Raw genomic sequence first — 24,938 nt, 5'->3', positions numbered from 1 at the left:
GATTTATTACTTTACACCCGCATATATCTTGGTTTGAAAAGTCGCATTGGACTAGGCTAGTACCTTGGCTAGAAATCCTATTTTGACTGTTTTTGCCAGAAATAATATTTCAATTAATTACAACATGTAAAACTTACAGTATCCAGCTTATGTCATTTTACATAAGCTATACAGAAAAAATGCAGTGACCGTTATACATAACAGAAGGTTTCACGTCGATAGTACCGTACTGATCACTCCAATAAGGAAAATATTTTGACGGGGCAATCACCTTTCGCCTTAAAAACAGTCTGAAATATCCTTATAGGTGCTTAGTGGTGTAGGTGGTAGTACATCAGACCGGCGACAGAGAGATCCGGGTTCGAATCCCGGCGAAGACAGTCGATTTCTTTTTTCGCGGGCAGTTTGACCGTAGGTGAGCAATGCTATGCGCCCTTTCGCGTAACTACTTACTAAGTCGCTTGTGTAGTTCAGCTATGGCAAAACATTGGTGCGCTAATAACAGCCATGGCCATTTTCTATCGCCATGTTGTAACATACGCCAAATGTGCACCAAGGTATTTGCATCTCCACAAGGACTGTTCTTCAAATCCTAGGAATCCTTGCATTGTGCATGAACACGCCCAATGTGAATGTAAGACATGGACGAGGAAAAGAGGGCGCAAATACACCGCGTGAATGTGTGCCAATGCAGAAAATGGAGTCTCTTCTAACAGTGGCGTAGCCAGGAATTTCGTTCGGGGGGGGGGTCCAAAACCAAGGGGGGGGGGAAATTTTGAAAAACAGGTATTAAGTAATGGGTTTTAAACTAATTTTGACACTTTTCATAATCGAAAAACCTTCATTTGTTAAATAAATACTTTGTAAATTCATGATTTTTCAATACTCTGCTTTCTTTTATGAAGGAAAATAATTGTGTTTTTATATTTCGGGGGGGTGGGTCCGGACCCCCAGGACCCCTCCCCTGGCTACGTCACTGTCTTCTAATTTGGTTCACTCAAGTGTATATGTTCCGTTCCAAGACCATTCATGCTTTTAATAAGCATTAACTCGTGCTTATGCGTTATTTTAGCGATGATTTTCCGAGGCTCATTTGAATGCACTCCCTTTCAGCGAATAGAGATATTTGGCTGAGTTCCCGCGTTCATTTCAACAGTGCCCTTTTTACTTGACGCCATCTTGTGGACTACTTTTCATCTGGCTCCTATCCTTCGATCTATCTGGCATAGGTTGACCTACCGGGAGTAAATTAGAATTAAAGCCATCAGTGCAGCTCTAGTGGCAATAAGAACGTGCAAGCCTTTCCACAGTGACAAGATGTCAATCGAATTAGGCTGGGAGCCATTGAAGACTCGGAGGCTGCGCGCTAGGCTTAGATTGTTTGAACAATTGAGAATGGACATCTTTAAGAGCGACACAGTGAACATAATATTAGAGCCACACTATACTTCCAGGTCCGATAGAAGCGATAAATTAAGAGAGATGTTTTGCCGAACGGATAGATATGGGAATTCGTTTTTCCCCCGAACCGTAAAGGACTTAAAATTTCGCGTCTTTAAATCCCGTAAATCTGCTGATGTATTTTCGATGGTAAGAGTCTTATTTTTAATAAATCGACGCAGTAGATTCACAATATATGTCATCTTCAGTTTACTTTTGTTGGCTGGCTGCAAAAATGAGAACGCTCAGTTTGATATGAAATTCGAGAAAGTGATCAACCAACTCTTATTTTAATTCTATAGCTAACAGTTTTTGGATCGCTAACCCCTCAGCCCAGACTCCTCTGCCACCCAAGGCAGACAACACATGAGTATGAATGCCGCACCAGATTCCCAAGCCATGAAGAATCGGTTGGGAAACGATGGGCCCAACCAATTAGTCACGAGGAGGCATTAATTCAAAAGGCGATTACCCGAAAAAATTAACGACCAACGACTAATCTATTTGTATCCTTTTCCATGATCTGTGATCACAAGACTAGAGAAGAGAAAATATTAACACTTTTAAGTCGAGAAAACATTGCGAATTACAAATCAATGGGTAATGTTACCCAATTGTGATGGCTTGTGGCCGATGGCTGGTTAAATTGCTTCACTTAACAGTCAATTCAAGGAAACATTATTTCGGTCTAACATTCGCAATTACTGATCATGGGAGCTATGATAGTCAAACTGCATAATTAAAATATCAGTGTCGAAATTTTAAGGAAGTAAAAGGAAGTGTTGGCATGCCTAATTGTGATTCTAAAATTGTTTGCTGCTATTGGATGGAATTCATTCTCTTCGCTGGTATTCTAAGCGCCTTCTTTGGCGATAGCATTGTGGTCGTGTGCGATTTCGTTCATATGTCGTCGTGGAGGTTGAATGATATTCAATATCGATCGATTGCGATGGAGTCAGCACACTGAGAGCTACAAGTGGGTTCGCCTTCATTCCTCCCATCCCGTACCCACCCTTGGAATCTCGTGCCATCGCCTTGTGGGACTGGTGCGAGCGGGAAATGTCGAGGAAACGAGCATAAAAAGGGACCACAGACGGCGGAAGCAGATTCACCGAGTATAAAACCGTATTTATCATTCGATCCCGAAGGTATTTTCGTTTCATCTTTCAGTCGGGCGTCAATAGGGTGGTTTCCTATCATTTTTTCATTGCCTAAATTGAAAGATTATTACTCCTTGAGTACGCATTTCACGCTTTCAGATTTTCGAATGACAATATCTATTTTTCTCGCGTTTAAACGATAAGTGAAAATTTTCAAGCGCGCGAAAACGCGACGGCTAAGTTTGAATGCTGGGAAAACCCCGTGTGACGTCGTTCTGGTTCCAGCTGTCGGCGTGTGAGGTGACCTTGGGGCGAGGCTTTGGGCGCTGATCCGACGCAGGCTGTTAGCAGGTAGCTGAGTACCCTACTAGCAGGTAGCGCTTGGCTTAAATAAGGATTATTAATACCTTATCAAACGCAGAAAACTTTCCGACCTTAGCCAGTTTTAATAGGTGATTATTAAAACATGTTTCCCTGAGCTCTGTGCCTCATGCATACATTGGTAATCTCAGGCGATGTGAAACTCCTATCTACTCGTGTAGAAACTAGGTCCCTGTGACGTCACGTGGAGTAAAATCGCATGGTCGCCAATCTGGCCTTTTTCAAATGCGGTTAAAATTGACCATTGCCATTCGTCTAAACCGGTATTTCTAAAACCAAATAATTTGTATTTTATGAATACACTAATGGTAGGTAACGAATCGCAATGAATGCCTTTCGATTTCTTTGATGAAGGAAACTACCCTATTGCGAGTTTTGAGTTGCGTATGAGAAAGATGATATAATGGGAGATTTCGGCCCAGGGAATGTGGTCATAAACACAACCATCGAGTTCACAACTCGTGATATCCGTTTAGAACGTAGTAACGAGGAGACCTTTTGGAGGTGAAAAAAAGTTAGGAAAGAGGTTAGGGCAGAGAATTTGGACGCGACAATATAGTTTATTCTAAGCAAACAAACTATTCATATTAGTTTCAAATTTATTCCATTTTGTTTCGAGAAATGGAAGGCTCTCAAGAGACCTGAATTTTGTTATATATTTAAGTCCTTGATTCTCATTAGTAGAATTGTATCATTGAAAGGAATAGAATTGTTACTTAACACGTTGTTAATTCATATGCATGTGTGCAGCTACCTTTGAGTGAACCAATTGATTCCCTCGGTCGTGGGAGGCGATAGGCCGAGTCCGGCTGTTACATCATTTAACACCACATACACAATGTACACTTCAATTTAAATAGAATATTTGAAAATAGCAATAGTAGTGTGAACAATATATTACCTCATATTCCTTACATTGTCTAATTCAATGTATGCAGAATGTTCAAAAATAAATTTTACGACTACATTTAATTCCTTTGTGATTTCCCGAAAAGATCAGTTTCAATAGATTAAGGACATACATGTATAGCGTCTGTGGTACTTTTTTTCATTGATAACAATTACGGCTATTCAAAAATGATCTCCGTGCCTATCCCTGCTGGAAAGTGTGCTTCGTCGAGGTGGGGAAATATAAAATTTCGGATTGGAAATGCGGGAGACGTCAGCGAAATTGAAAATGGAAAGTTGGCGTAGTGGCTGTGTCGCGTCTGATGCATTGCTGACATTCGCATTTACAGATTGCCTCTCTAATATTATTTCCAGATGAGCTGCGAAGGTGAATGTAATTGTTTCCGTCAGGAATAACTGTGCTTCTGCGTTGCCCAGCTGTCCAGCATCTTTGTTTATGGAGATAGAAATTACTGGAAATAATTTTCATCAAAATATGACAATAACGGCATATTACACTGAAATGTATTTGCTGTCAAAAACATGTATTATTTCTCATATTTCAATATCCTTGACATCAAAGGCCTTACCTTCATGTTTTTAAGGCTATAAGTTGGACTCAACTCAGTTCTTAACGTCATGTCGTCACCTCTTTCTCGCTTTCACCACTCATTTGTGTACAATACTAGGCAAATACCGTTGGAAAAAATAACGATATTTAATCAAAGAGCTTGATTTTTCAACATCAACATTAGTGTCGACATAAAAAGCACGAACATTAACTGCGTAGCCACTTTAAAAAACTGCATTGCGTAACCTTCCTAGTAACCGAGGTCCCTAGTAACCTAGCATGCCTTCTGAGGTAGCCTAGTGGGTTTATCGCTGGACTGGTGGTCAAAGGTTCGACTCCATGGAAAATCCTATAGGCATCTCCAATTACCAGTCCTCGAATTGACGTAGAGAAGGGTACTTCCTCTCCCTCCCCTCCCCTCTAGCCTGAATATCACACGTCCGTGACTTGGTCAGGGGTGAGCTCTAATCTCACCTGCTTAAACCAACCTTTGGGTAACATCCCTGAGTCGCTGAATAAACAGTGATTACAAATATAAATAAATTCGAATATATTTGAGTATGTTCAACTCTGGGTGCGATGACTGTGGTTGGTAATACACGAAAATGTAAAAATATTTTTATTTTTCTTCATGTATTCTTCTCGGGCTCTGCCCTGGGTTATTGGCCACATTCGTTTCGCCGACGTTTCGAAAAATAACCTGCCTACTTGCCATTTTCTAGGCGTGTTTATCTTTTCGTGTATGTGAGGACGGCTTGCGACAGGGCGAGATGAAGGCCATAAGAGATGTGTACTTAAGTCAGAATGTTCAAATGTAAATAAAAATGTGGTGACTATCGATTATACTTGACAGTCCATCAAAACAGTCAGCTAGGCAATTTCAATGCTGAGACATGTCTAAATTGTGTTGATTTGGAGAATTTAACTTACGAGTGCTCACGTATTATTCGAGAAATCACAGGATGAATTTTTTCTAAAAAAGTTTAAATGTGGAGATTAAAACCATCAGTGGTAACGAATGCATCGAATAATTGAAAACATGGAAAACATTTGCATTCATGTGAATTCGGATAGCTCCTCTCCTCCATGTTTATCATGTCCGCCTCGTCAAGCAGTCAGGTGAGAAGAGAGGGCATTTAAGTCGGCGAACTCCGATGGGTGAGGACGCAACGTCCCTCAGCTCCGCATTCCCTCCGAAAGCCTCGACTCCGGCATCCATTCCATCCTCGAAAGAGCGCACACTCCTCATGTGCTCCCAGTGAGAAGAAGGCCTTTCAGGCGCATTGTGTGCCAGACCGCCGGAGTTTTTTCTTCAGAAATTTGCCCCAATAGGGTGGTTTCCTAATTTTTTTAACTGCCTAAATCGAAAGATACTGTAGTACATATTTCACGCTTTTAGAGCTTTGAATGACGATATATATTTTTCGCGTTAAATTAAAAGTGAAGATTTTCAAGTGCGCGGAAACGCGACGGCTAAGTAGGAATGCTGGTTAAAACCCGTGTGACGTCATTCTGGTTCCGCCTGCCGCCGTGTGAGGCCAGCTTGGTTCGATGAGCGCCGATATGATGCAGGCTGCTAGCAGGTAGCGCTTGGCTTAAATAAGGATTATTAATTCCCTATGAAAATTCCCTAGGCAATTTTAATAAGTGAATATTAAGAGATGTTTCCCTGAGCTCTGGTCCTCATGCATGCATTGGTAATCTCAGACGATGTAAAACTCCTATCTACTCGTATAGAAACTAGCCCCTGTGACGTCACGTGGAGTGGCATCGCATGGGCGCCAATCTGGCCTTTTTCATATGCGGTTAAAATTGACCATTGCCATTTGTCTAAACTGGGATTTCTAAAACCAAATACTTTGTATATTATGAATACAGTAATGGTGGGTATCGAATCGCAATCAATACCTTTCGTTTTCTTTGATTAAGGAAACTACCCTATTGTGAGTGAGAAACACACTCTTTTCGAAACGATATTGCAGTCCGTTAGTGGCCCCTTCACAGTATGGGCGAGTCTATTTTGAAGACGTACAGTCATAGGGGGTGCAGGTTGTGATTGCCATATTTTCTTGGGACTCGGGACTCCATTGCCTGACTCAGTCCGAAGTAACTTTTACATGGCTTCCCCTCCACACTCCTCCCCCTCCACAAACACACTTTCCCCTCCACTCAATGCATTTCTGCGCATACAATGGACGCCACCTTTTGACCCGACTGTATAGGCCGTTTTACACGGGGCACGGAAATGCGCAGGTTAGAGCTGCATTAATTTCTGAAATGGCGTGAATGCATGAACGAAATTAGAACAGGGGCTATTCTGCCGTGTCGTGTCCACTCATTCTCGCATGTTTTCCATCAATTCACCGCTTTACACGACGCAATTTTGATTGCGCCTTCGCACGTACGTCAGATGGCGCAATTCCGTGTAACGTGTAATACGGCCTCATGAAACGGGCCTCCCGTATGTGCAGGGACGCCGACTTAATATTGGGGGGCCCAAATCGGGGATCTTCCCCCGGGAAGTTTTATAAGTAATGAGTTTTAAGTTTTTTAAGCATTTTAGAAGAGTCATATGATCAACATTAGAGCCCTGATAACTCGAATCTCGATATCTGGACAATCCGGGGAAAATACAAGCCTGACACATTTTTTCCTCACACCCATAACGAATTTTCGAGGGGGCTCGGGCCCCTTCGGACCCCATGGAGTCAGCGCCACTGCGTATGTGTTGTTATTGCAGTTGATCTGATTGACACGCGCAATGGCTATTTGCAGGTGGGGGATCAGATTCTGGAGGTGAACGGCGTGTCCTTTCTCTCGCTGAGTCACGATGAGGCTGTGCACCGCCTCAAGCACCCGCGGCGCATGACCCTCACGGTGCGGGACGTGGGCCGGGTGCCGCACTCCTCGTCTGCGGCCGGCCGCTTCGAATCGTCGTTCGGCGCTTTCGGAGATGGCGTCGGCGCGGCGCCTTACCACCTGCAGACCACGTCGGACGAGGAAGAGATGGTGATCGCCCCGGACGACGAGGAAGAGGAGGAGGAGGAACAGAGGCTGCTGCTGCCATGGTGAGTGATATCCTCAATTAGATTTTCAATTGCTCTTTTCCACCTCATTCTGATTCATCGCACAACATGTGCACCCGCTTAGCGTTACCGTAAGAGACATTTTTTTCGGAATTTTTGTAGTTTTTAAAAACTATTAACGTGTTAACATAGTTACGCGTGATTTACTTAGAACGTTTAATTTTGCTCTCATAAGTATGGATAGGAAAAAACAAATAGACAATGTGTTCATTCAGCTTAATATAAGTGATGATGCTTCATAGCGGTCCAGCATGTTGATCTACCAATTAAAATTTAAAAAAGAAGAGGAAAAGTACAAATAATCTAATTCATACTCAACATTGTTTAATTACTTGATATTTAAGAGAGTGTCACACAGCTGTTACACAAATGTATTGCACTATCGCACTCTCTCCCTAAGCAATCTGACCTTAACGCCTTGTAGGAGCGGTATTCATCGATCACATAGTAAGAAGGTTTACGGATTCAATACAAAATACAAAAGAAAGCTGCATGATTCTTCAAAACAGCTACTAGCTGACAGGGAGACTAACGCAGATTTCACAAAAATTAGTCTGAAATTCATTAAAACTAGGCTACGTACCACGCTGTAACGAACGGATATTTTTAGTGTGATTCAGTGAAAATCATTTTAGAACCTCAACATGCTTATAGCTCCGGTTTCTCATCAGGAAGCTGAGTCGCCATTTTTATTCGTTATAGATTCATTCAAAAATGGCCTTTGCTCCTGAATTAGCATTAAAATACATTAATATGTGGACGACGCTGTAATCTACCGTAAAATTAGTGAACCGTCTGATTTTGAAATATTATCATCGAAGCTAAACAACGCGCATGAGTGGAGCAATAAGTGGGGATTTAAACTGAATCTGAGAATGTTGAAGTTATTTCGGGTTTCCCACCGGATGAGGTTCTCCATCTCTGCCGACGTTTCGATGGTCGTGTCGTCCATCGTCATCAGGGCTTGAAAATACACGGTGGTAAAATTACGGTGGTCGTCCAACTATCCCCATGTATATTATGTGGATATTTCTAAAATAATTTGACAGATTAAGTAAAGTATCAGGAAGTTATAAATGAGAACTTGGAAATGAATGTGGGGAACATATGAGAAAGATTTGTGACAGAGTTATGAAGTTGCTAGGAAACCCTCAGCATTACAATAACCGAAGTGCAAGGTGGCTCTCGGATAAAAACAGATCCCTTACGCTGAACGTGTAAATGTTCTTCCCTGCGGTTTTCTGTGGGATGAGCTGTGCCCTCACCTATCCAAGCAAACCTTTGATTTGACGCATTGAGTGGTTGAATCTCGTTTGATCTTCACATTATTTGAGAGTGGGTTTTAAGATTACTTAAAATAAGCTTGTTACAGGTGTTGTTTACATCTTGTTTGAAGCTTGCTGAAATCTACGAGGTCTATAACTAATGATATAATTTCATGTATACTAGTACCAGAACACCGAGGCACTGTCTATAATTGCATATTCGTGTTTGCTGTAGCGCATGACATCCTTCAATTGTCGTCGCGTAGTGATCATGGAGACTTTACCCAATATGGTCTTCAAACTCATCGCTTAGCCTAAACATGCACCACGAGCAGCAGAATAATCGCCTTTAATCGAAGTCTTTACTGCCCACCGTAACTTTTTAATGGGTTTTTCGTTATCTTTGGCAGATCCTACTTGATATTTGTGAACAAGGAAAAGTATTCATAAAAAATGTTCATCGCTGGATTACCTTGTTTTCATCTGGCGATACAAACGATCATGAGAAGTTTATGGGTTATAGTTTCAATGGTGAGAAACAATTGAATTCTGTTTACGTTTTCATTACACGTCGTTAAAATGCGTCACGTGTACTGTCCACAACACACAAGATTGACATGTTACCGGATGAAATTAATTTGAAAAATAATGGGGTGATTTTGGTAAATTTCTAATCGTACTCAGCTGGCCGAAAATTATCTTTTCGCTGGGTCTTTCATTGTCAATGAAGCATGACAACTGAACTCTGAACTGAACTGAATATTGACAACTGAACCCCCATTTTATAATTTCGCGATACACATCTAAAATCTGCAAAGAATATTCATTATCAGAGTGGCTATCCATAGCGGTGGCGAATCTGAACGAATCTGTGTGGGTATCCTATCCCATTGGCCCTAAACAATATCTACGTATTCATTATGAGGAGGAGTATGCAAGAATAATTGTATTATTTCAATGATAATTTTTGTGGGCGGCGGAATAGGCGTTTGAGCATTTCGGCTTGTAGGAGTGTAATAGCAGCAAGGCTCCTGCTTCTAGAGCCCGCAGCCATCGAAAGCAAAGCGCTGCAGTGGCTTAGAAATTGTTCTCAAGTCTCATAGGTTACCCCGTAGCGTCGCCACCGTAGCGTACGGATGATTTCTACAAAACCTAAAGTACATCTACATAATACCCTGCGACCCACCTCTATGGTGTTTGGCAGGGGCTGACAAATCACCAACATGCAGCTTGCAAGAGGACCGCCACATGCACCCCGCACGGTCATAGAAATATTACGCACACTAGAAAAATATACGTGCTTATTCGTACAGATAATTGCTTATGGTTAGTAATTCCTAGAGCAAATACATACAAGGTTATAACTATGAAAAAAAACATGCAACGAGTGATCCTAGCGAGCGACGCCATTAATCCTATCAATTGAGACGTTGCTATCCTTAATAGTACCTACAAGGGAAGAATGACATTTTAAATATCTCTGTTTTGCAGTCTATTTATTTTATTTTATTCTCATGACCACGTCTACTATAGTACGATAAGTAATTGCCGTTTCTCTGAGCGTATGAGTGTCATGAATTAATTCACCTCGGATATTCCACCACTCGACGGTCAAAATTATTCAGTGCGTATTGGTAGTCCTGCAGTTTTTTAAACCTTTTCGACAAAAATGAGAATCTCAGGTGGAAATCTGAGAATGCTGCTCTCAATACCTAATGACTAAGGTTAGCGACGTATCACCGAGCTAAAGAAATAATAATAGAGTGATATAATTTGAGAGATAAGTTACTTTTCAGACACCCTCCAAGTTACTATTCAGATTGAATCGGTGTAAATAATCATTTTGTTATTTAATGCATCGCATGGAAGTACGGAAGGTATATTTATTATATTTTTTACTCTGGCTTTATCTGTGAGACTGCGAAATATATGAGCAAACCAAGTTATATATCTCCTTTTCGTTACTTTACTCTGAACACAAAGGAATGGAAAAAGTATCTCTGACTTGTGCCGATTGAGCGGAAGGACATGTTTCCTTCCTCAGTGCGTTGGTATTCTTTGGTCGACGAGGGACTTTCAAATAAGGCAAACAATCTCCATTTATTCGTCGTCGCAACGGATTAGCGAGTGTCCCGAGAGTGTCTTGTTACGACCGTTGATGGGACTCGGAGAGCATTGGATGTGCGACTTGGAAGCGTTCCTACGAATGCCACTTCACATTCCTCAAAGGCACGACAACACCAAACGGATTTTCTCATCAAAATACCCGACGGAATACCAATGAAAGATTTTTGATGCATTTTGCCTTTGAATACAGCTGAGTTTGAAGACATATAATCTTTATCAGGAGAAATGACGAGCTCATTGCCATAATACGTCTTCATTTTCATTGGTAAGGACACGAGAGCCCATTCTTTGAAATTCGGTTGATTACAGGGGAAGGGGAAAAGTAGTAGGCTTAAGGCAGTATTGGCAGCAGCTGAAATGTCTGGGAAAATATAATAACTCTCAGAAGAGTACAGAGTAATACCGGTGGATAATGGTTATAAAACGAGAAAAGAGGAGGGAGACCGCAGCGGGTGCACAATTTGTGTCCTCCAGTTCGTATGCGAATGATTTAATAGCGCAACACAGAAAACTAACAGGGTAGTTTCCTTCATCAAAGAAAACGAAAGGCATTGATGGCGATTCGTCACCCAAAATTAGTGTATTCATAATATACAAATTATTTGTTTTAGAAATCCCAGTTTAGACGAATGGTAATGGTCAATTTTAACCGCATTTGAAAAAGGCAAGATTGGCGCCCATGCGATGCCACTCCACTTGACGTTACAGGGACCTAGTTTCTACACGAGTAGATAGGAGTTTTACATCGTCTGAATTTACCAATGCATGCACGTGGCACAGAGCTCAGGGAAACATCTATTAATAATCACCTATTAAAACTGCCTATGGTCGGAAAGTTTCCTTCGTTTGATAAGGTATTAATAATCCTTATTTAAGCCAAGCGCTACCTAATAGCTGGGTACTCTGCTAACTGCTAGCAGCCTGCATAGCAGTAGCGCACATGTCCTCGCCCCAAGGTTACCTCCCTTGCGGCAGCGGGAACCAAAACGACGTCACACGGAGTTTTTCCCAGCATTCCTACTTAGCCGTCTCGTTTTCGCGAGCTTGAAAATTTTCACTTTTCATTTAATCGCGAAAAATAGATATCGTCATGTAAAAACATCTAAAAGCGTGAAATACGTACTCCAGGAGTAATAATCTTTCGATTTAGGCAATAAAAAAATATAGGAATCCACGCTATTGCATCAATACTTTTCCAGTTCAGTTCTACGTTTTCAGCTAAATTTCTCCTTCATAACCGTATTTGAAAAGTGTGGATCACAGATCTAACGAAAAAAGTATCCCGTTTTCAGAGCGTTGGAGCAAAACACCCACTCTGGTACCTCATGCTTCGGATTATATAGGAATAAAGGCACGTTAGCTCCTTTGGAAGTAAGTTCAATCCGGTATAACGAAAAAGCGAAGTAGACGAGAATGTCGCGGAGTATGTACAACTGCACGAGAGAAGTCAGAGGACAGGACTAGAGAGAGAGAAAGAGCGAAAAAGCGCTCAGAGAGGATACTCGGGGCACGGGCAAGTTGCGCAGTGGAGAGAGTTTCCCTAGCGGCAAGATGTGGGACTAGAGTTTACGAAATCGTAAAAATCCGCAGCAATTCATAAGTAGAAAAGGTAATTTTATTGTAACCAAACTTAAGGTATAGCTGAATGCACATATTTTGTAGGAATAATTTCAGCCATAGAGACTAATCTGATGTAAATAAAGTGCTATTATCAATTTGCAAAATGTTGGAAGAATAGAACTGAGGTGTGGTAGTTATTGATAGAATTTCGCCCACACTGGGGTTCTAGGACTTAGAAAATTCCGGGATTTCTAGTGTTTAGAATTATCAAAGTTTCATTCGCGCCACGAAGTATATTTGTCTCGGTATCTATTTGTACACCTTCCAAATTGTTCATTTCCATCGGAGTTAATATCGACGTCGGTTGCGGAGCCGCTAACAAAAATAAATACATGTTATCTGTGTAGGAGCACGCAGTAGCGACGTAGAGCGGCTTGAGGGTGTTTGAGTGTCGTCACCTTTTTGTGAGGTCAGGGGTCGCGCAGGTCGAATCGGGGAGAGGAAGTCTCACTTTCACCCCTATAATTCTCATTGTTAGATTTCAAGCCCTCTCGCGACTTCAATTGACTGCATCCTCTGCTCCCTCTCCAATTCAGCCAGTGGAAAATAAGCGACATATCATTGTCAAGTAATCTACTCATTTTGGTGGGGTTGGATGGAGTATTTACCAAGTATTCTGGAAGTTTACTTCCCCCTCCCTTCGTGGATTTCCCTCTTAACTTCGTAGTTCGGCTTACTCCTTTTCATTCCATCTAAAAATCCTATTCTCTCCCACCCTCCCCTCGTTTACCCAGCATTGCACCCTCTAGAACTGTTTTCAACTTCCGTACCTTCTGTCTCCTCCGTATCTCATCTGAAAGTTGTCCCTCCTCACCCACCATGTCCAGCACTTCGCCGTTCCTCCTCCTCTCCGTCCACTTCAATTTCTCCATTATTCTCCAAACGCACGTCTCCAATTCCTCCAGTCTTTTCTCGTCCTCCTTCCCTCCGCAGCGTAATGTGCTTCCATCCAGATCAGAGATGTTTCCTAATTTTTTTAAATGTGATAATTGTATTACCTCTCGAGTAAATTAAGCCGATCGGCAGTTAATAAAGAGTATCTATTGCTGTGATATCAACAGGCCGTGAAAATATGCGTCCAGTGTTTCTGTAACAATTCTCTCAACATAGAGGGGATGTATTTTGTTTTAAGACATGAGCGATGTGAGATGCTTTGTACCATAAAAGGTACTAATGTGTTGGGAATGATTGTAAAAAGTTTCAATTCTGTGCCCAAAAACGCAATCATTTTTAAAGTTTAGGACCGCTCTTGAGCACGTTTTCACAAGTTACTCTTTAAACTCTACTTTTTTTCGTTTTTCCACCTTTTTACTCGAGTCATTTTCTCATTTTTGTGGTTGTTGGATCTTCCGGGAAAAATCTTGCACAAATCACTCCCCGATTAGCTATCGACAAAAGATTTCTAGTACAGATTTCTAGTACAGAACCAAATGACAATGCATTCTTAAGCTGTTTCTATTTTCCAAGAGGCAGTGTGAGCCGCTATTTTCAACAATAAATATTTTTATTAATCGCTCATCTACTGAATCAATTGTAACTGTTTGATTCTCCGAACTCATTTCTAGCAAAGCGGATAACGCGTGTGATCAAACGATATCTAGACTCTAATTCTGGCGGGATGCTTGCGTTTTTCATATTTTTTAATATGTTTTACTATTTGGATTATCGAGCCGTCCATCGCGTTATGCTTTGCAATTTTCCTCATTTTATGTAGAATTTTTGCTAGCCTCATAGGCTTTCATTTTCTAGAATGAAATTGAGAAAACTATATTACAATAGATAAAGAAATAACATAAAAATCGTTTTTACATTCACAAAAAAAACGAAAATATTGCAATAAATTAAAAATTAATTTAAAGTTCATGTTTTTATTGGAGACAAAAAGAAGAAAATAAATCACCTTGACTTGGCCCGAGGCCATTCAAATTATAAGTATAAAAAACTACCGGTATCAAATTCAAAAACGGTGACTGCAGCAATTAGAACTTGTTAAATCAATAATTCCTCTTTAAATATCCATTGCAATGCTGCAAATAAAATCTGAAATATAAGATTATGAATTTATATGAACAGCAGTGTTAACTTTAAAGCCAATTCAACCCACGTTTTTGGTTTTGAGGAAATAAAATGTGGGATTTTTATTTATTTATTCATTTATTTAATTTGTATTCACAGCATTATATTTCGATTTAAGGTCGCTGTTCGCAAAGGCATCAGTCGAATGGACCCGCAACGGAAAGCACCACCTTCTCTGCACACCCCTCCTCATCAACCCCAATTCACTCCGCTCCCTTCACCATTCAGCGTGAAGAGGTCGTCCCCTCATTATCCTTCTCCTTCAACGTTCCATTCACCCCTTCAACACTTTTCCGTTACACATTGCGACGACCTGCCTTTTCATATCGCCTGAAGCTACCTTCCGTCACCGCACACCCAAATGTATTCATCTAGATGCAAGCCGCCTCTCAGGGCGAGGGTGTTAGGACGCCATCCACCAAAGAAATGGATTTCCGTTGGAGTGGTTTGACTAATGAGTTCGTCAAAGAATTTATTTATAAAAGTCACTTCACCGCTCGGAGTAAAAACAAATAACCACATGTATTTATAGTATCTGTTCGTCCCGGAAATATGGTGAAATGGAAACGCAGCCTGCAATACCAAAGATTTCATTAGGCCGATATGGTGTCATATTGTTCGCTATCGCATGAATTTGGTGCTGAATGTGTAAAAGGCAAATGTAGCACGAAGCCAAAACTGCTTTTGCATATTCTCGGGTGCACTCTCTGGAAAGTCGATTTGAGGCGCAGTTGCTGTTTCACAGCTCACCAATTCTCTTTAACTTTTGTCCGTCAGTTGAAGAAGAGAGAGCAAAACTTAATCGCTCAAGACGGTCACTCTCTTAACAATAGGGTACTATCCTTTATCAAAAAAAAGAAAGGCATTGATTGCTATTCGTTACCCAAAATTAGTGTATTCATAATATTCAAATTATTTGGTTTAAGAAATCCCTGTTTAGACGAATGGCAATGGTCAATTTTAACCTCATTTGAAAAAGGCCAGATTGGCGCCCATGCAATGCTGCTCCACGTAACGTCACAAGGACCTAGGTGCTATACGAGTGGATAAGAGTTTTACATCGTCTGAGATTACCAATGCATGCATGAGGCACAGAGCTCAGGGAAACATCTCTTAATAATCACCTATTATAACTGGCCATGGTCGGAAAGTTTCCTTCGTTTGATTCCTTGGCTTAAATAACCCATATTTAAGCCAAGCGCTACCTGCTAGCAGGGTACTCTGCTACCTGCTAGCAGCCTGCATCGTATCGACGCTCTTAGGACCAAGGTGGCCTCACACGGCGGCAGCCGGAACCAGAATGACGTCACACGGGCTTTACCCAGCATTCCTACTTAGCCGTCGCATTTCCGCGCGCTTGAAAATCTTCACTTTTCATTTTATCGCGAAAAATATGTATCAAATTCAAAATTCTAAAAGCGTGAAATGTGTACTCCAGGAGTAATAATCTTTCGATTCAGGCAATAAAAAATAAAAGGAAACCACCCTATTCTCCAGGGGTTGTGTTGACTAATTGCCCGCGCTCCTCCTGGGGGCGAAAGGGGGAGGTGGCGCCATGAGGGTGTCGCCTATACATATTGCCTCTCAAAGAGGTCAAGAGGACCAGGGTGGATGAAATTATATCTGACGCTGTTGTTGCTAAGTTATAAAAATATCAGTGGTGAACTCCAACCATACGCTACTTTGCTAGGCTTCGCAATTACGATAAAAATAAATGCAAACTTGCCATTGTTTTTCAATGGCCTCTTCCTCATGGTCAAAAGTATTTAATAAATAATATTACGATGTCGCATATGAGGCATTATTGCTGTCGCGAAAATTGTCTTTGAGTGGTCTAGTGTATAGAGTCGTATCTGAGAATACGATAGAAAATTCGGATTTCCGATGCCCTCAACTCCGCTCTTGTTTGGATGCATTCGTCTGGCCCTACTCATTCATTGCATTCTAATGTCTTCCCTTTGGACTGATGGATAAGCTCGGCGCCCAAATTCGAACAAAAGATCGGCACTCAACCTAATCTAACGAATAAAACTAACTGAGGTTAGCTTTGAATCAATTATAGTAAAACTTTGACGAATGAAATTTTAATGCTAACTTTCATAAAATATAAATATTAAATTAACAGTGTTCCTACGTTTTAAATGATTGATTTTAATCGTTCATTTTCCAAACGGTTGATCCCGTCCGCCTACATCCGCGGTAATTTCGTCTCCCAATGACTTCGTTCTGTTTCTCAAAAGGCCGTTGAAATGTGTGTGTCCACTCGACACCACCTCGACGAGACTTTTTCTGGAGCATTCCCGATTAAACGAGTCGAAGGGTGCCTTCCGCGTGTAGAAGATCCGCTAACAGATGTGTATCGACACGGAATGAGATTATTTTGATAAATTTTATCATTAAGTACGTTTTGCGTGAGCATTTTGAAAAAATGCAACGGACACTTTTGAGGAAAAAACCAACAGGAGTTCGATTTAAACGCGAAAAATAATTCAGTGATAGTATTGCTAGGATAACAATATTTGTGTGAAAAACTGCAGCCCTCCCTATCTCCTCATCTGTCTTATTTTCACCTCCTTCAGGCTTTCCTCCCTCATGACACTTCTTCATCCGTCCATTTTAGTTATCCCATAGAATTCCTCTCCGTAGAATCCGCGGAATTTTTCCTTCCTTATTTTTCCCACGTAACTGCTGTGTCGCACTACTTTGCCAATCCATCGCATTCTACTTTGGCGTACAGTCATCTAACATTTTGTCCTTTCTTATCCTCTTCTTCTCCAAACCTCATTTCTCAACCTATTCGTCCATTTCATCTTCAGCATTCTTTCATCTAGCACCTGGTCTTGAAGTCCTCAGTACGACACGAGAGGCCTCTAGCATTAAAATAGCTACTCTCATAAATCCTGCGTGGATCTCAGCCACCAAATCACGCTAACGGCGTAATTTTTTAATTTTAAGTTTAATATTTCTATTTTATTTGTTTGTACACGGCTGCTGCCATAGCACCAAATGCCGATTGAGGAGGCTTCGGATAGTTATGTATATGTGGTTATATTTTCTGTATAGCACATTTAATATACCGCATTTGTGTTTCATCTCCAATGGCGAATCACGTCCAAGCATTCGATAAATCGGTCAATAGCTCGCAAAAACACTGACTTGGTACTTTTTCAATTTCCAGCTCAAATATTAAGTATATTGGATTCTCCAGTCGGCCACTGAGTGTATTGCCACTCACCTCGAATTTGAATAGGTTTAAAACGACGCTTGCAACATTCGCGATGCGATGTCTTTCTCGCTGAAGAAGAGCACTATCACCTCCACTTATACTCTAAATAGTCAACCCATTCCCTCTGTCTTATCCCACTCCGATTTAGGAGTCACTTTTGACCAAAAATTAACCTTTTACGAACATATAAAAACCGTTGTTAACAAGGCAATGGCAGTGGTTGGGACCCTATACCGTCTGAGCGAGATATCCGAACCGAGTGCCTTAAAATCAGTCTTCATTGCATGTGTGCAACACATCCTTGAATATTGCTCTCCCATTTGGTCAACTGCGTATCCCACCACACTAAAATTAATCAACCGTCCACTCAATTTCTTCTCAGCAATAGTTCGACATCGCATATCTCACCTCAGATTCTCTTCACGTGCCGAAATACTTCATTCACTTGGATTATTACACCCCAACCACCGCCGATTGACATCAGACATCAAATTTCTTTACCGCATCATGAACGGGTCCTTCAGCATAGATCCCTGGGTTCTGGGAGGCTCTGGGAGCTTTCACTGCGGCACATGTTGACATGGTTCTCCACTTTCAATCAGGTACGGTGTCCTTATATGATCAAATAACGGGCATTTACCGACGACACAAATTATATTTGATGGTGATAAATGATACAACAAATTTAATGGGAAACCTACTGTTACCAGAGAACCCAAAATATAGTCTAAATTGATTAAAGTTTATAAAACAAACTAAACTTTTTCCTTCTATTTTCAATTCAATCTCCAATACTTCTCCCTCTCTTGACATCTTTGCCTCCCGCACCAATTTTAATAACCAAGTGAAAAGACTATCTTTTTGACACGTACCTTTTGTATGTATTGCATACGTTGAAAATGGTTGTTATCTATGACATTATTTTTATACATGTTTATTAATTGTATTTACATAATTTATTTTGCTTATAAACCCAATGTAAAGGCCTCAGTGCTGTTTTTGGTGTGATATAAATAAATAAATTTCCTCTAGGGTGGTCTGAATTCCGTGGATGCGGCTATCGAGTTTGCATTCTCTATGGTATTTTTCAAATACAACTATCAATTTCACGATAATATTCTCCGCTATTTCAAATTCCGCATCGCAAATGCTTAGAAAAAATGGATCGTTATGCCCCAATCGCCGGTTTGCGAACATGTTTGGTAACAAATGCGAGCAAATTATCGGCAGAGACCAAACTGCTACGCGACGGATTCGACCCTCCTCTTCGCACTCTCGCCGCTGCATCGAAAACTCTCGCGTTCTCCGCATTCTTCGCTTCGTGTCTCTCTTTTGTTTTGTTTACCGTCCGATGACATAGAGGGAGGGAGCTTGTTGCCCGCTGGTGCGGAAGCCTTGTCGATTCCAAACACAGTGCCCGGAGAATCTTCCAGATCATCACCATGGCTGCTGCTTGAATGTAACAATGTGAGCACCCACTAGCGATGGAGTACGGTTTAAAACGAGTGTACATGACGAGTGTTAATGAGCGATGAGTGAATTATCCGCGATAAATTGATATTAAGAAAGTCAATAGCCGCGTAAAACCTTTTTGTTGAATTTCGTAAATTACATTATTAATTAAAGTTCAATTTTTCAAATCGATATCGAAGGGGCAAAAACGCGTTCTGACGTCAGACACCGTGTTTGCATGACATTATCTTAAGTTTATTTTTTTCTACAGGACGAAATCGAAAATAATACGTTACAGCGAAATTTTCAGGTTGCTTTCATCAGCGCGGTGACAGACTTTGATTCAATTAACATAATTTTCGCTATTTTGTCTTTTGTAGCATAATTTAATTATAGTTTTATGTCATGAAGCCGTTTTCCTCTAGCCCTTCAAACTCTTCTTAACATCAAAGAATAGGCTTCGACGTCCGTCGTTAATTGATCGACAGGCTTTTGCTTTATACAAGCAATCTACTACTACTCTTTTAAAATAGATTGTTTTTGAGCTGTGAGTCGATCATTTCTTCAATCATTCATTACCTTTACAACATATCTTTCTCACATCTATCTACGAACAAATATGGATAAAATTACGATACAAAAGATATAAAATGAAAACCACTCCTACACTTTTTGAAATACACTGCGAATATTTAATTTGAACTTTGTAAGATAGAATTTCTCGCAATGTTTCTCTCGAAATCCTCTCCCACCGACAGTATTTCTTTTGTCATCAGCTAAATTTATCATACACACTTCATTTTTTTGGTCGATAGTTATATCAACGCTCGATATGTTGAAAGATTAATTTCGGAGAGTGTAGAATAATAGTCTAGACGTTATGACGGTGAGAATTAAAGCAGGGGCTAGGGTAGTGCCGCATTGTTATCCAAAATTGGTGTATTCGATGAAATAATGTCCCGGCGAGCACAACTTGCGTTCTTGAGGACAACGGAAATGAAAGCTAATGCTCAGAAGTAAAAATGCTAAATATTTGCTGTTGTAACGGAAAGAATTTGAATTTAAAAAAGGGAAAAGTTATCTAAACGATTGAATTATAAGGCAAAATATCAACGTTATCTCTCTAAAAACCTGTAATCCTGCGGTAGTAGAGGGTTTCAATTACGTTGCTGCTGTGAGTGATGAGCGGAGGTTGGGTTGCCAGGTACCTGTGGAAGGCCTTGATCCGATTGGCTGTTGCAGTGGCCCTTCGCGTGTACTCTAGACAAAGTGTTTGCCCAAAGAGAGAGTTCCCATTCGCACTTTCTCCACTCTGGATGCATCGGATCTTCCTTCCGCCCCACCCAATCAACCCCTCAAAGACATTAGCACCCTCCTCACGAGGGAAATGGCCCAGGCGCACGCCATGTGTCTCAAGTAGAAGTGCACGTGACGATCATCATAAATAAAACTTCTTCTTGCCCTTCGGCGGTCACATGAAAACACTTAGCTCTATGGTAAATGCAAAAAAATATGGAGCTTATATTTTCTCTAATTTTCGATGGGACGCAGCCCATATTTCTCAAGAGGATTGAGGAACAAAGGAATCCTGGAATTCCTATTTACTCAATATGTGCTGAACATTTATTGATGTGATAACGTAATTGTGTAAATTGTAAAAAGAATTCCCGATCCTCGATAGCACACTGGTCTGCCCGGAAAGCCCAAAGGTCGGTGGTTCGATTACCGATCCAGGAGATTTTTTTATCGTGTCATTTCATTCAAGTATAAAAATTTGAGAAAATGGTGAGATAATCTTTCGTAATTTGAGAGATCAGCAAAAATGTCTTCGACACTTCACCTCAATGCACCCAGAACATATCTAGATGCGATAGCAGAGCCTTGTTAAGAGGATGCAAAACAAAAGAAGAGCGATTGCGCAAGCGGCCTCTTCTCAATTAACCAGACGTGAATATAAGTAGACGTGAATTCGTGCGTAGTGATGGGCCTAGTCGGTCGTTTCAGTGATGTTGTTCACCGTTCACCATTCACTTGAGTGAGTCGATCGCGAATGGTCGATCGTCGCTCGATAGCTGGAAACCTTTTTTCGATCACGAAAGACCGACAACCGAGACGTCGGTCACGACCGAAAGGGTTGTTCCGTTCGTCGGAGTGATCCCACTCGTAAATCGGTCACACAAAAGACCTGGATAGTGCACATCGGTCGCTCACGGAGCTTGTATGTGTGCATCGCCACTCTTGCCCTTGACCCCCCTCCCACTCCCCTCTTTCTCTGTCTTCGGGTCGTGACCTTCCACCCGCGTCACGTTTCGTGATGACCGACCGTATGTATGGATCGAATCTTTCGTGTCTTCGCGTATTGATCCAGAGGCGAGTGACAGGCCACGAAAGGAGAAAGATAGTGAGTGGCCTCTTAATTATTCACGGACATCTGTTTGCGCCCTCGACTCGTACCCCCCGACCCCCCCCCCCCCCCAACTTCATAGCCATTTCTGACTTTTGCGTCTCTCTCGTGGAATACCTGAGCGACCACTGGCGAACTCACCATATTTCCGATAGAAACCAAATGTTATTTTATTATAGTATTCTACCGATTAAGGCAGGTTTCCATGGCGTATTCAAGAAGTGATCCGGGAGCCTCCCTTTCCTTCCAGCACTGCCTTCTTCAATTCACTGTAAGGCCTACTCCCTTTCAATCTATCTAAGAATCCTATTCTTTTCCTTCCCCTCCCTCGATTCCCTAACATTCTACCCTCTAACACCATTTTCAACATCCCCTCCCCGCTAAGTCCATACCTTCTGTCTCCTCCGTATATCATCTAAAAGCTGCCTCTCATCACCCACTATGCCCAGCACTTCGTTGTTCCTTTTCCTCTCCGTCCATTTCACCCTCTCCATTCTTCTCCACACCCACATCTCGAATGCCTCCAATCTTCTCTCGTCTTCTTTCCTCAGTGTCCACGTTTCCGCGCCGTAGAGAGCTACATTCCAAATCAAACTCTTCACTAACATTTTCTTTAAACTCTTATGTAACGATCCTCTTAGAAGCTCCTTCCTGTTCATGAACGCCTCCTTTGCTAATGCAATTCGCTTCCTGATGTCCTTGCTACTGAGTCAAACGAAATATTAAGAGAAATATTTTTCCCAACGGATAGGAATAGGAATTAGTTTTCCCCCGAAGGACTTTAACAAATGCTGGATGAAACGGTATGCGTAATTTCTTTTTGTTTTGTTGCCCATTAATGCGGCTTGTACGAAAATGCAGGTGAGGGGCAATACCACCTCCTTATGCATACTATATCTGATATTATCATCAATCAATTTTGCTAAACGTTAATGATACTTGATAATGGCCTCTGCGCCTGATTATAAAGTATGGAAGCATCTTTTAATGGTAAAGTTTTCGTTTACAAATTGGGTTACGTTTGGTTGAGAAGAAATCGTTTAGCAGTTACTATTATGGTCAAGTAGCGTCATATTTCTTCTCTTTTACATCCTTAATCACTTGTCTTAAACAACTCATTCGGAGCCACTCTTAATCATTCTTTCACGATTGCTTTCTTCGGCTCATCTTATCGAAGCTCCCAAATTGTACCGTCTACTTCCTTCCGCTATTAGAAGACGCTTTTCTCCCACTCTTTTTAGCACCTCCTCATTACTTAAACGAACGATCCATTTCTTTTTCATCATCCTACGGCAGTACCACAGTTCGGAAGGTTCCACTCATTACTTCTCTGCTATCGCCACCCATTCCTTACTGCCATTTGCTCTATCTGGTGATTTTTCTCTTCGCATCATCGATATCGTTCCTTATTTTTACCCTTTCGTTGGATTTATTTGAAGAATCTAATCGAGAACACGGTTTTCTGTAGGAGAATCAGCTTAACGCTTTGCTGTTGTTTCTTTTGGTAACTCAATCAACATAAAGTTATCAGCGTAAGATACTAGTTCATTTTTTACCCGCCAAATTGCAATCGTAGGCATTTTTTCATTTAAATCCATACGTGAATTGAGTCAAACTTTCGGAGCGGTAAGTAAACTGCACTCAAATGTTTCGTAGCTAGGAGAGAGAATGTGTCACGTGGTCGATTAAAGCCCTCTCGGCGCCAAACCTTTCCCCTGCTTTGCTTCGTACCCTTCTGCATTCCCCTGATTATCCAGGGGCAGAGGGAGGCCTGACCCCAGACAAGCGACTATTTCTGACCTCCCCCCTCCCCCCCCCTGCCCCCCCACCTGCTGCGCGTCTCGAAGCGTCTCAATCGCACTCGTAATTTCGAAAGAAAAAAAACTATTCAAAGAGGGTTCATGTGCTTTGTTTTTTCATTTCCAATTAATTGATACTTCTGGAGGCACCGTATACAAACTGTACAATGCAACTAAAATCTCAACTCTTGAATGAACTATTTAGGCCTGAAGTACGACTTGAAGCTAACGAATCAAAAATATTTCGAAATATTTGACGGGCTTATTTCTTTTGCAAGTATTTTGGATTTTTATTGCCATATTACACTTATAAATAATTTCCAGTGGTGTCAGGTCGTCATGCGACCAATTCGTTATGTTCAATTCACCAAATATCCTGTAAAGGACTAGTTTAAATTCTAGGGAAGGTATTTCAGAGGCACCTTCTCGGAATGTGAAAACTTTCATGTGGGCACTAGTATACTGAAAACCTAGGGCAATGGGGAAAACTGACCATATAGGACTCTGAAGCTGTCGAGACGAGAGGCTAGCGGTGGACGCTGAAGATGAAACGGACGGATGGGGTGAGAAATGAAGCAGAAGTGCCGAACAATAGAAGATCGGGAACAGTGGAGAACGACTCAATAGTGGATAGATCATATGCTATAAGATGCGTCAATTACGTAAGAAATAAAATGGAGTGAAAAATCCACAGAGGAAGAGCTATAAGAGGATATGCGAATGTGTATAAGACTGGCAGGTGAAGTCTGGGGAGAAGAGCGTCAGGGAAGTGGGGGAACTGGCATGGGTGAGGTGGGGAGGAGAAGCGGAGGACTGAGGAATGTAGTAAAATGCATTTATGGTCGCATTAATCCACGTCCACATACTACGGAACAAGCCGCCTCAATTGGCGTGTGGCGGGGGATGCTAGGAAATCAGTTTTTAACCAAAAAAGAGAAGAAGGTGGTCCTTGAAGATATTTCACTCCTGAGTCCCGCGGAGCATTTGTTTAAGTCCTTTTGAGTACAAAATAAATTCCTATTCTTTAACTGCGTGTTCGGAAAAATGTATCCCTTGTGATATTGTTTTTTTCGGACTTGGAAATTAAGTGAGTTTCTAAGGGCCGTTTCACACAGGGCACGGAATTGTGCAGGTTAGAGCTGCATTAATTTCTAAAATGGCGTGGAATTGCGCGAATGCATGAACGAAATTAGAACGGGGGCTATTTTTCCGTCTCGCATCCACGCATTCTCGCATGTGTTCTAGCAATTCACCGCTTTACACGACGCAATTTTGATTGCGCCTTCGCACGTACGTCAGATTGCGCAATTCCGTGTACCGTGTAAAACGGCCTTAAGATCGGTTCTTGATTGCTTATGCATTCCAAAGCAAGGACGTAGTCTTTAGCAGCCTCCTCTTGCCGTCAAATGTGCGATACTCTACCCTAGCAGATTTCAACGATTTGGGCGGCTTTCTTTTTCAGTTTGCTATGTTCCCCAATCATGAAATTCTGTGTCTGTATAT

At 41.4% G+C, this 24,938-nt stretch overlaps 1 protein-coding gene across 1 annotated transcript in view; it reads left to right on the top strand.

The window, feature by feature from the left end:
• LOC124168746 (whirlin) overlaps positions 1–24,938 on the top strand; it is a 521,564-nt gene that overhangs the window by 349,765 nt on the left and 146,861 nt on the right. Inside the window, exon 7 of the mRNA XM_046547013.1 lies at positions 7,156–7,448. Coding sequence (XP_046402969.1) covers positions 7,156–7,448 — 293 coding nt within the window. The remainder of the gene's footprint in view (positions 1–7,155; positions 7,449–24,938) is intronic.

This window comes from Ischnura elegans, chromosome 12 (genome assembly GCF_921293095.1).
Source record: "Ischnura elegans chromosome 12, ioIscEleg1.1, whole genome shotgun sequence".
NCBI classification, from domain to species: Eukaryota; Metazoa; Arthropoda; class Insecta; order Odonata; family Coenagrionidae; genus Ischnura; species Ischnura elegans.
Note: the sequence above shows the minus strand (reverse complement) of the source record. Positions and strands in the feature narration are given on the sequence as shown.